Source organism: Chionomys nivalis, chromosome 10 (genome assembly GCF_950005125.1).
Source record: "Chionomys nivalis chromosome 10, mChiNiv1.1, whole genome shotgun sequence".
Taxonomy (NCBI): domain Eukaryota; kingdom Metazoa; phylum Chordata; class Mammalia; order Rodentia; family Cricetidae; genus Chionomys; species Chionomys nivalis.
Window position 1 is genome coordinate 32,235,194 of NC_080095.1, and position 12,982 is coordinate 32,248,175.

At 38.8% G+C, this 12,982-nt stretch overlaps 1 protein-coding gene across 1 annotated transcript; it reads right to left on the reverse strand.

Annotated features, from left to right (window-relative positions):
• Positions 1-10,124: 10,124 nt before the first annotated feature.
• LOC130883036 (nuclear migration protein nudC-like) lies at positions 10,125-11,200 on the reverse strand. Its single transcript, XM_057783212.1, has one exon. It carries the CDS (start codon positions 11,198-11,200, stop codon positions 10,202-10,204), a length of 999 nt encoding a protein of 332 aa, XP_057639195.1. The 3' UTR covers positions 10,125-10,201.
• Between the last annotated feature and the right edge of the window lie 1,782 nt (positions 11,201-12,982).

A 12,982-nucleotide genomic window follows, 5' to 3' on the forward strand; every position in this document is an offset into this window, starting at 1 on the left:
GCAGATTCACCACAATCCTCAAAACTCCAACATAGTTTTGTAGACCAGGCTGGCCTCGAACTCAGAGTTCTTCCTACCTATGCCTCCAGAGTCCTGGGGTTAAAGGCGTGTGCAACCACTGCCTAAAATCCAACATGGTTCCTTATTTACTTTGAGAGGACAATTCTTGTCTCCATATGCAAAAATAAAAAAATGCAAGATAGCTAAAACAATCTTGAACAATAAAATATCTGATTGAGGTATCACTATTCCTGATGCAACTGTACTACAAAACTATTGTAATAAAAATCACAAGATGTTGACATAAAAGGACACATTGATCAATGAAATTTTATTGAAAACTCAGACAGACATACAAACAGAGAGACATGTGTACACAATGTATTTGATAAAAATAAGCCAGAAGTACAGACTAGGAAAAGACAGCATCTTTAACAATGTGTGCTGATCAAACTGTATGTCTAAATGTAGAAGAATGCAAATAGATCCAAACCTTTCTCTCTGATCATAAAGCTTCTAGAGTTTGTGAGTTCCCTTGAGCTTGGTTCAGTTCTCTGTAGATTTCATCATCTTGAGCTTGATCCCCCTGCTCATATAATCCTTCCTTCCTCTTTTTGTCTGGAGTCAGCAGCTTAGCCTGGTGCTAGGCTGTGGATCACTGAGGCTGCTTCCATCAGTTATTAAATGAAGCCTCTATGACGAGTTAGGGTATTTCCCAGTGTGGTTACAGGAGAAGGCCAGATCAGGCACCCTTTCCACTATTGCTAGGAGTCTTAGCTGAGGTCATTCTTGTGGTTCCTGGCAGTTTCCCTAGTACCAGGTTTCTCCCTAACCTCATAATGGCTCTCTATCAAAGTATGTCTTTCATTTATTTACTCCTCTTTTCCTCCTCCATCCAGTTCCCTCATGTTCTCATCCCCTGTGTCCTCCCCTCTTCTGCCCCACCCCCTCCTCCAGTTTACCCAGGAGATCTCATCTATTTTTCTTTCCCATGGTGATCCATATGTACCTCTTAGGGTCCTGCTTGTTACTAGTTTCTCTAGAGCTGTGGGCTGAAGTCTGGTTATCCTTTGCTTAACATCTAGTATTCACTTATGAGTGAGCACATACCGCGTTTGTCTTTCTGAGTTTGGTTACCAGACTCGGGATGATGCTTTATTGTTCCATCCATTTGCCTTTAAATTTTATGATGTCATTGCTTCTTATAGTTGAGTAATACTCCATTGTGTAAATTTACCACATGTTCCTTATCCATTCTTTAGTTGAGTAGTTTCTAGCTTTTCCATTTAACTGGTGCCTGATGATTGCTCTTAACTTGTCCATTAGCTTTGTGATTAAGAATCATGATCCAAATGCTTACCAAGGAGGAAGGAATTGGTGTGGATTGTGAATTTCTATGTACCAGATAACTGTTCTGAGTAATAGAATTATTAGAATTACTCACTGGTACAGCTCTTTTCTTTTGAGTTTCTGCAACACTGCAGCTTTATTTTGTGTTATACACATATAATGAGAACAAGGGGATTGACTTTCCTGGGGAAAATAATCTTACGTGACTATAAGGCAAGTTCTTTGGATTTAAAAATTTAAAACTAAATCTAACTAACCTATGATAAATTTTTACTTTTTTCTTCATTTACTTATTTGGTTTTTGTTTACTTATTTACTTATTTAACTTTTTTCCCCTAAAGATTCTTAAAAATCTTTTAGAAACCATCAGGAAAACCATTTATAAGGCTGGGCAGTCGTGTCACATTCCTTTAGTCCCAGTATTCAGGAGATAGAGGCAGGCAGATTTTCTAGTTCAAGATGAGCTAGAGAAACTCTGTATTAACTTCCTCCTAAAACAAAACTAATCAAAACAAAAATAAACAAGAAAAGCAACCGCAACAAAAACTCTTTATAAGAAAACTCACAGTCCTCATCACATATATCATGAAGGTATGATTTGCTTGTTGTTACTTAAGTGCATTAATGTAATTAATATTTGCTCCTTATTTTTCTTCTTGAGAGATTAATTTTGACAGAAATTAACCCTTGAAGGCAAATCTCAAAGGCCCAGCAGATGATTTACAGTGATAGAGAACTGTAAAGACTTTAAATTGTCCATCAGGTTGGCATCTACAGTGAAGGTGACAATAGTCTTGTTCATAATTTTATTTAAATACAATTATACAAGCTATATTCCACATGAATTTTACTAAAGCAAGTCAAGTGAAAAGTTTCCATGTATGTAAATAGGTAGTAAACCTATGGTATTTCATGACCCCAAAATATTATAAGACATTTAGGACTCATTTTCTGTAATAAAAATTTTGTACAGCACAGCATCAATCATAGCCTCATGAATTGCCTATTAGTAATCTTGTACCCACCCAAAAAAGTTGAACAGTTTTGTCACAGAGAATATATGATCTGCACATCCTAAATATATACCATCTGAGCCTACATAAGAAAAGCTTGCAAACACTAACATATAGTTCACTAAAACTGTGCTAAAAAAAGACCAAGTTTTTGATTTGTGACATGCTAGACATACAAATTCTGAGGGTTGTTGGTCTTAGTGGAAGGGAGATCCACAAGATGAAATTAACCTTAAATTGGAAATTTTTGGAGACTCAGTAAATAGTTTATAGTAAAAAGATATAAAACAGACAATGTCATTTCAATTGATGTATATGTCTATTTATGTCAGTTAATCAAAACAATGTCAATTTTGTCAAGATTTTCTACAAAACATTTAACTAAAAGTACTTTTTGAAGGGAAGAAAATTACCTGAAAGGGAAACTCTTGTATGTTACCAGTTTTAAATCAGTAATTCAACTAAGTAAAATTATTGCTATCCTGATCTTTACAAAGAATCTGAAATTTATGGAGTGCAATGTATATAAAGGTTAGCTTCACCTTTTCACTTCAGGCATAATGACAGATATATGTGTTCCTGTAGCCAGTGTGGGGGGCATTTTAATATATGCTATAAATGTCCGTGAAGAAGAGTACCAAAGGGCCTTACTTGTCTCCGATGCCTCTATAATTTCTCAGATTAGTAAAACTGTCAGTTTTCAAGTGACCATATTGGAAATAAATCACCAGAAGATTCATTTTTTAACAGAAGGTTAAGGGCATGTATGTGTGTCTTTAAGAGGGCAAAGAACTCTGTGCAGACAATTGAAGGAAGTTCCTGAAAGCCTGACTGTAGAAGCTCAGGGGCCTGCTCAAAAGAGCAGACAGACATCCTGGCCTTCCTGGCACAGTCATGGCCTTTCCACCCTACAGAATGATGCCACATTTGTCAAAATGCCAAGTTCCCAGCTCAAGACTGTCTGTCTGCTCTGAACAAAGGACAGCACCTGGGGCATGGCTGTTTTCACAGCCTGGCTGACTCCTGAGGTGGCTTACGACCAGAGAGCATGTGGATGACACTGCCTTTGACTTAAATCCTTCTGATGGTAGTGGTGGTGTGGTTACAAAGTGAGAAAAAGATAGGATGAAAAAAAAAAAAAGAAAAAGAAAACACTTTTCCTGAGTAACTAGAAAGGCAAGGCAAGATTTTAGGGTTAAGTACTCATCAGTGAGTCAGAAGTGACCCCTAGTGGGTTCTGCAGCTTTTTTTCTGTTTAGTTAAATTATTCTCTCCCAGTGTGTGTGTGTGTGTGTGTGTGTTACCACTAAGTGAAGACAAAAATAAAAACTACAAGTGAACAAAACAATGTAAAAAATCAAAGAGTAACAACTACAAAGAGAATCCAGAGAGATAGAAAGTAAGCAAAGGGCTTAAAAGGGAAATATTAAGAGAGCTGTGTTGTCTGGGAATTTGTTTGCCTCAAAAGAAGCTGGCATTGACAAAGTAACTGGTATCAATAAGATTTTTAACTTTTTCCAGTATCAGCTTCCCCAAGGGCCTGCTTTTGTTCTTAATGAAAAACCACACACCTCTGCCAAGCCTTCAGGATTTCATGTGGCCAAAAGTTGTCAATTTTTTTAACCCAATTCTAATTTGTCTCCTTGCTTTTATTGGTGTCACTGACTGATTTTGTATTGCTCTTCTGCTCCTTCTTGTTGCTCTTGGATCTTTCTGATCAGTGCTTAAGCAGCTTTGAGTAACACCGTAACTGGTTTCCTTTTATTTAGTCTTAACTTCAGGAACACCTACTCAGAGTGTATTTCTCCACACAAAGTCACTCTTATGCTATCTAAGGCACCCTACTGCATTCACCTTATAAACTCTAGTTATCTGAGAGTCTCATGTGAATCGGGGTACGTATGCTTAAATTATGAAGAGAATTCCGTCAACAGGCACAGTGCTACACATCGTTGGTGGGCTGGTTCTGAAACTGATGTTTCCAGTATAGACCACATTGTGAAGCAGACATTAGAAGGTCTGGATATGGTGACAGGCATTATCTTACCCCTAAAGTTCTGCTGTCTGAAACTAAATCATGGAGATGAGTTCCTTGTGCTATCTGCGTTGAGGGTTCTTAACTATCAGGCTTCCCATTCACACCGAGTCTGCCCAGCTCCAATCAGAAATTTTTTTTTTAAAAAAAATATAGAGAGAAATTAAAATTACATAATATTATTGAATTAGTTTTCTGTGCTTGTTATGAGAAAGCACCTCTTGGTGTATGACGTACAACAAACATTTTTTTTTCTTCACAATTTCCTGGATCACAAGTCTCCAATGACTGTATCAATGGCATTGATTACTTCTGAGATCTATCAGAAAAGATGTAACCCATCCTCTCCCATAGGCTCTAGTTGTCAACTGGCAACTGACGGCACTACTGTAATTGAACTTCATGAAACTTTGCCTAGTGTCAGCCTCAAGGGCCATGTCACATGTACATACAAACATGTATCTCCTAATGTTACATCAAGTTACAATCTAGGCTAACAAGCCTATCTTAACTTGAAAATCATCAGATATTAAAATATAATTCCATAGCAGACAATGAGGACTACTGAGAACTCAAGAACAATGGCAATGGGTTTTTGATCCTACTGTACATACTGGCTTTGTGGGAGCCTAGGCAGTTTGGATGCTCACCTTACTAGACCTGGATGGAGGTGGGTGGTCCTTGGTCTTCGCACAGGGCAGGGAACCCTGATTGCTCTTTGGGCTGATGAGGAAGGGGGACTTGATCGGTGGAGGGGGAGGGAAAAGGGAGGCGGTGGCAGGGAGGAGGCAGAAATCTTTAATAAATAAATAAAAAGAAAATGTTGAGGGAAAGACTTTTAATTGCTGAACATATTGCTGCTGATGGCGTGTTGGTGGATAATAAAACTGGCATATGTGCCACATTAAAAAAAATCCAAAGCAAGTTACATCCTAGGATGGTAGGCAAGTATGGTTTCAGCATGAGTTCTAGGAAGATATAATTGACACCACAAACAGCATAGTTTGGTTTCAGACATTCTATCAGGTCCATTATGGAAGAAAGATAATTTTAATACAAAGTAGCATTGTTTAGAAAACTTCTGTTCTGAACATCGCCCTCCCCTTAAAAAGACTACTGAGTAGAATTCCAACAACTTTCTTCTACACAAAATTCCTTTTTATACCTCAGGAAGTCATAGAGTCATTTTATTTCACTGAGGCCCTGTTCTCCACCAGGCCCTATGTGTCAGCAGAAGAATCAAGCCAACAGTCAAAAGTAATTCCTAATTTAGGAGAATACAGAATATCACTGCACTCTTGGCATCCAGCTAAATGTAGAAATTCTATTGACATTTTGGGGATTATGATAATGGTATGAACAATGGTGTTTTCAAAATGATAGTGGCTGTTGGATGGAATTTAGAAAGTAACTCATGTACTAATGCCAAAGGTAAAAACTGAGTAATAAATCAAACTGTGACCCTAGAAAATTGTTTGAAACCACTGAGAAATATGTTTCTGGTTATCTCCAAATGAACCAAGTATGAAGTTGTCAGCAATCTTCAGGGTTTATCTCACAGCAGAGCTACTTGGAACATCCTTGTTTTGAACACCATGTTGACTACATTTGTATAACATGTCTGAGGCTCCTAGTGCACACCCTTCTGGGGATAATGCCAATTAGATTGTGTGATTTGACTTTCTCTTACTCTGTTTACTGAAAGTCTTTTCTTCATTTAATGTGTATTTATATCTAAAATCTAGTCCTTCCCTCTATTGGAAGCAGCAGAATGTAATCCTGCAGAGACATTGTTTACTAAAATGTAACTTGCATCGTACACCTGTTTTATCTGGCCTCCTGTGTGGTGAAAGCCACTGAGGCTCAGAGCCATTTGTCTCTGTAGTCTTCAGAGATTTAAATAAGCTGTCTCTGGTTCACAAAGCAACAAAGAATACACCTCTGGGTTATTTGTAGATATGGTTCAAACTCCCAATATGCAAGCAACTGTGCTGTACTTACACAAGATAACCTGCAAAGGCCTGTATGGTATGCCAGAATTGGGTATGTATGAAAAATTGCTCACCCTGAGCTCCTCAAATCCCACAGAGGTAAACACATGAATGAAGCAAAGGACTGGCCTGAGGCAAGAAATCTTAACGTTGCTATTCACTACTCTGGCACATGAGACCAGTCATTTAATACCTCCACGGGCTAATGATCTATCCATGAATTGGAGGCTCTAAAGCATACTGAGTTTCCAAACTCCCTCTGCCAGCAACCTCATATGATTTTTCTCATGCCTGTCCAACAGATACCAAAACTGGAAATATAATTTTTATACTGAGTTATAAATATTCATTGTTTGTTGAGCTTTATGTCATATATTTCAGTTTTATTTTAATGAAGACAAATAGGAGACAGATACTTCTTAAACACAAAATTATAAAGAAAATGGGTATTGCCTTATGAAATTCAAGCAGCCTGACAAAATAGCTCTTTTTGCTAGCTTATATCACTGGCAGCCTTCTTGAAATACTGCAGATTCTTGTGCCACCTGGGCCTCATGAAGCTAGATAAAGATTTCTGAATGCTGAAGATCTCTATGGCATTTCTCTCTCAGAGTTTCATTTCTGAATTTTTACCTGCTGTATGTTAGGATAAGTGTCAGTCTCTCCATCATGGAGATGACCTAAATTATCATAAATTATCCCAAATTATTATATTATTTGAGGGTATTTCAAATCTAGCATTATTCAGAACTATCATTATGTCTCAAAAATAAAAGGAGACACCATTGAGGTACAATAAATTTTTCAGATCACACATTGTACACTCTGCCTCCTAAATGTAGTAGAGAAAATTCAAGGTTCTCATTTTCAAAGTTAATGATTCAGAATGAAGTATATACCATATAATTCTGCCAGTCTTCAGATGAAACTCTACGAATTACCATGCCATATTATTATTCAAGATAAAAACCAATAAATAGTTAGAGATCAGGCTGCAATGATAGAAGAAGTATAAGAGCCCTGTTCCTTGTTCTTGAGGAGTTAACAATCTATATAGATATGTAGGCGAGTCATGGGGGAATCCAACAAAAATGGAAAATAAAGCCAAGGAAAGGACTAGAGTGAAGTTTCTGATTTAGAGTCGCTGTTGGTGGCAAAGGGAATGATACAAAGTATGGATGGAAAGAAGAAAGGACACGGAAGAGGTGGAGACAAATAAGTAAAAACTAAAGGTTTCAGTGGCTCAAAGGCTAGAAGCAATGACAGTTGTTTTCCATCTGTTCAGAAATTATCAGTTCTGAACAATTTGTCATTGCTGGTGTTTTCAGTACTACAGTTGTTTCTCCTTACCTGAGTGAATCATTTTCAAGACCTCAGTCAACACACAAATCTTAAGATGTGCATTTACAAATAACCAGAAAACATTTTCCTATATTCTTAAATCATCTCCTGATTACTTATAAAACCAAATATAACACAAATGTGATGTGAACAGATAGAAGCTACATGTGTTAAAAAATAATAACAAGGTAAAATATCTAGGAGTGTTCAGTCTAGAAAGAGCATCTTTGTTCTGATTTGGCCTTTGATTGTTTGGATCTACGGATGTGGAAGCCAGGAGCACAATGAACCAACAGTGTTTGTTAAAACATTTAAATATTATTTTACTCTCCTGTGCTTGCTTGTAGCTGCCCTCTGAGAAGCAGCACAGTGCAGGTGATGTCCATCCACTGGCTCTTCAGAGCTCACCTTGTCAAAAGAGAAGTTCAATTAAGAAAATAAATTCAGGTCTGCCATGAAATAAACACCCCTTTACTATAATTTGTTCAACGCACTTTCATCATGGAGTAAAATCCCCTGGAAGTTTTATCCACCATGCAGATTCAACCACAACCTCTGACTGTTTATATTATAAATCTAGTGAAGGCAAGCGACAAATTGCCTCATTTTCTCCTCCACTGAATTTATTTGGAATTAGCTAGAACTCCAGAAATGGAGAAGCTGCATACTCTAGGAAGGGCAGTTGAAGATTTTGGATGGACCCGAAAAAAATATTTGTGATCTTATCCTACCTCTGCCAGAAGTGAGTACATGTTCACATGTGTGTGAGTGCCTGTTCATGCCTCTCTGTGAGAATGTGTATGTGTGTGGTTGTGTTTGAAACACAAGTTAGAACCTTTAGTTTTTCTTATGAATAAAGAAAGGAGAGCTACTTCAACATCCTTATCATACTTTTACCTTGAGTTCTCTTTGATGGCTGATGTAATAGGAGCGGCAGGGCTGCGTCCCCGGCATCCAGCCGCCCGCATGGCTAGCTTATGCCCCGAAATAATTACATGGAAACTGTATTCTTTTGAACACTGCCTAGCCCATTAATTTTAGCTTCTTATTGGCTACCTCTTACATATTGATCTAACCCATTTTTAATATTTTGTGTAGCACCATGAGCTGGCTTACCAGGAAAGATCTTAACCTGCGTCTGTCAGGAGTGGGAGAATCATGGTGACTCCCTGACTCGGCTTCTTTTTCCCAGCATTCTGTTTGTTTACTCCACCCACCTAAGGGCTGGCCTATAAATGGGCCAAGGCAGTTTCTTTATTAAATAAAAGTAACTCCTCCATCAGATGGCTTTCTGTTCAGACTGTCATGTTTTTTGGGCGGTGAGGTTAGGGTTTGCCACAGAAGCCTTCCATGTCTCCCTTTCTCAAATGGGCATCTGTAATCATTGATGTTACTGCAAAGGAGGCTCTAGATAACACAAATTTAACGTATTTTTATTTTGTTATGTTTTTTACATTTAATTTTTAATTTTTGAGATGAGGTCGCAAGGGTGGGGACAGATAAGAAAGGACTGAGAAATAAGTATGCTCAGAGTGCATGGTGTAATTCCCAATCAGTTAAAATGTTAAGACAATAATGAAATGGATGACGTATGCTTCATAAAGAGACATTAAATTCTACTGTTTTCTCACTCTCCTGTCTGAAATTATGACAATGAATTGAGAAATGCTCCCAAATCATTAGGAAACATTTTTCCAGTTAGGGGAGGATACAAAAAATTATATCAAAATCACACTATCTACTTTAAAAGTCCCGGCTCTTCTGAATGCTAGATTATCTGAACTACTTCTGTCATCAATGAATGAATAAATGAAATTTCAAAAAGTGTATGGAAATCAAATTCTGAGACATTTGAAGAGTTCACACTGATTTAATTTGGCTTTCACAGGGAATACCACACCAGTTGGTTTTCTAATACTGAGTCAATTCTCATTATTGTATACCAGGAACATTACATAGACTGAGTGGGTTAAATTTATGTATTTAGGAATATAAATGCACAAAATTATTAAAAAATGATATGAATTTGAACAAGAGCAAGGAGGGAAATAAGGAAGGATTTAGAAGAAGGAAAAAGGAAAGTAAGATTGTATTATTATGTCAAAAAACAATAAAAATTTTTCAATGTCCATATCTTGAAAGATGTATGAATCTGTTGACTTTTTGCCTGTAAAGCAGTGTTGGGACAAGGAACATGTGTCACTGATAGAAATTATGCAAATGTACTGCTTTGGGTATTGTCTTTTTTTTTTTTTTCTTTTTTTAGGGTAAATAGATTTAATGTGTAGCAGGCCAAATGAGGAGGAGGAGACCCCCAACACCCAGCCCATCTCCAGGGAAGCCTTGGAGCGCACATGCCTGGGAAGTTCCATGCCTGTCCCAGCCCCCCTAAGGTTCCCAGGTCCCAGGAAATGGTGGGAAAGGAAGTTTAGGAGCTCAGTCTTAAGAGTTCAGGAAGGCAAACACGGGAGCTAGTTGAATTTGGCTTTGGAGAAATCCATCTCTGGGTGCTGATCCATGAACTTCTTCAGGATTTCCTGTTTCTTCTGCTCATCGGAGGTGGGCAAGCCCATGGACTTCTGTCTTTGGTCATACGTCATTTTCTCCACCATGCTGCGAGTCTCACCGTCCAGGTCCGACAGCTTGGAGTTCTCAGGGTTAATCTTCTTGGTATTGATTTCGGGGTCACTGGTAACCAAGCGGTTCCACCATTCCATCTTATTGATCTTCTCCAGGTGCACCGTTACCACTTTAGCATCCTCAATGAGCCATGAGTTCTCCTCCACCTTTACCTCATTGTACAGTTCCCCATCAATCATCGGTGGGTGTCTTTTGAGACCCACCCGGAGGTGTCTCCGCTGAATGTCCACCACCACGTCCTTCCCCTTCAGCCAGAAGCTGATCCAGAAGGGCACTGCCAGATCTAGTTCCGACAGGGTCTGGGTCCAGCGGTGGTTGGGCAGGTCAGCTCCATTGCCTAGGTTGGCCTTCAGCTTCCCTTTGTCCTTCTCATCTTCCTCCTGGTCCTCCTCATCAGCATCCTGCTTCCCTGGTGAGTCAAGGCTGCCATTCTTGAACTGGACCTCATGATTCTGGGCATCCTTTTTCTGGTCGATCTCCAGCTGCAGTCTCTCTGCTTCCTTATTAGTCAGCTCCTTGATCTGCTGCCCCAGGGTCTCGATCTTAGCCTCCTTGGCCAGCCTGGCTGCCCGCTCTGCCTTCTCCTGACGCTCAGTCTCCTGCCAAGGTCGCTTCTCTCTCTGGGCCTTCTGTGTCAGCTGTTTGTGTTGGTTAAATGTCTGTATGATGAGCTTCTCTGCCATCCCGTCATCTCCTCCAATGAAAAAGTCTGTTTTGCATTGAAGAAAGCTGAAGAAGGTGTTCACAAGCTCCTGCATGTCGCCCTCGTATTGCTGCGCCATGGCCAGCAGCATGCCATCGAAGCGCTCTTCCTCCTGTTCCCCGCCCATCTCACTTGGCTCCTAGCTCCTCACTCGCGCTCTGCGACGTCCGTGCTCCTCATGGTTCAAGCCGGGCCCAATGGTTCCCCTCGCTCTGGGTATTGTCTTTGTGAAGACAGATATTTATATAAAGAGACTGTGGTTCTTAGGAGTGAACACAGAAGAGCCAACTGAAGTCATACTTTCTCCAAAGAGTGAACACACACAACATGAAATAAATTAAAGATGATTCCTAGGTATCGGTGTTATGAAGTCGGATATGAACACTAGTTTACTGACTTCAGATAATCCTTGATGTCATCTTTTCAAAATTATTTATATAAACAACAAAAGAAACCACTGAACAAAAACATGTTCAATTGTATATCCTGATTAATAATTAATTAATTTGCAAAAATAGAAAAATATAGAATGATACAAGGACAAAGGCACTATTTCTATACCACCCCTTTCTGGAATAAGCACAGTTTTTATATAATTTCTGACTTTTTGGCCTGCTCTTGGAACTCTTCTCTTCCTATCAGGATGCCATATCCAGCCTAGACATGAGGACTTTCACCTTGTCATATTGTATATCATGTTGTCTTTGTTGGCTGCCATCTTTTGGTGACCTGTTCTTTTCTGAAGAGGAAATAGAGGGGAAGTGGATCTGGGGAAGTAGGGAGGTAGAGTGATGAGCTAGCAGAAGTGGAGGGAGAGGAAAATGTGCTTGGAATATACTGTATGACGGAAGAATCTTCTTTCAATCATTAAAAAAAAAAGAAAGAAATCACTAAATGCAAAATAGAAGTCCTAAATATTTAATTCTGTCAATCTCTGTCATGAAATTGACTGCTATAACATCCTGATATGTAGATGCACTGTTTATACCTGCTGTGAGTTTATGTATATAAATATACCTCTAGTAATAGGCATATTGACATTATGTGCATTTAAACATGGTCTTACAGATCTTAAGGTTAAAATGCTAAAAAAATGATGCCCTAATGAAAAAAATTATGATGATTGTAAATATAACTTCCTGTGTAATAGTTCAAAAACAAAGAAACATAATCAATTTTAAAAACCTAGCAAATGTGTTACATTAAATATATTTATGAAGATTTTTGTTCTTTTTTAAATATTTTATTAAATAAAACCTTGCAGGTGGTGGTGGTGCATGCCTTTAATCCCAGCATTTGTTCGGCAGGGGCAGGGAGATCTCTGTGAGTTCAAAGCCAACCAAAGCTACAGAGAAACCCTGTCTTAACAGAAAACAAACCAATCAAACAAAAAGCTCCTGAATCCAAGCCAAAGTCTCAATTGATGTGGAAGAAGCACAGGGTAAAATGGGACGCAATGCAGTGTTGTAAAGGAAATATGAGAGAGAAGAGTATCTGGTGGGAACAACCTGCTGTGAAGTGTGACACTTGATGTTTAGTGGTGATGCTTGGGCACTGGCTACTTCAATCATTAAGAGTCTTGTTTTTCTTGAGGTTTGGAAGCCTCTGCTTTGAGAAACTTCCCTAATCACTATATGTGAAGGACAGTAAATGCTCACACAAAGTGAGCATCAGTGCCCATCAGTGTTGATATCTGGGTAAAGGTGACACACTCAAAATGTTTTAAAATTTCTCAGTGGAAATTAAGGGAAACATCAGAAACTTCTTCTTGTGACCTTAAGCAAACGTGAAAAAATGGAGTCTCCCTCCTCTCGTAGCCATCAAATGCTAGTATCTCCTACATCCATGCTGGCTTGGGTTGCTTTGTTCTGCTGCAGGTTTTATTGTGCAGTCACAAGTGCTGTGAATT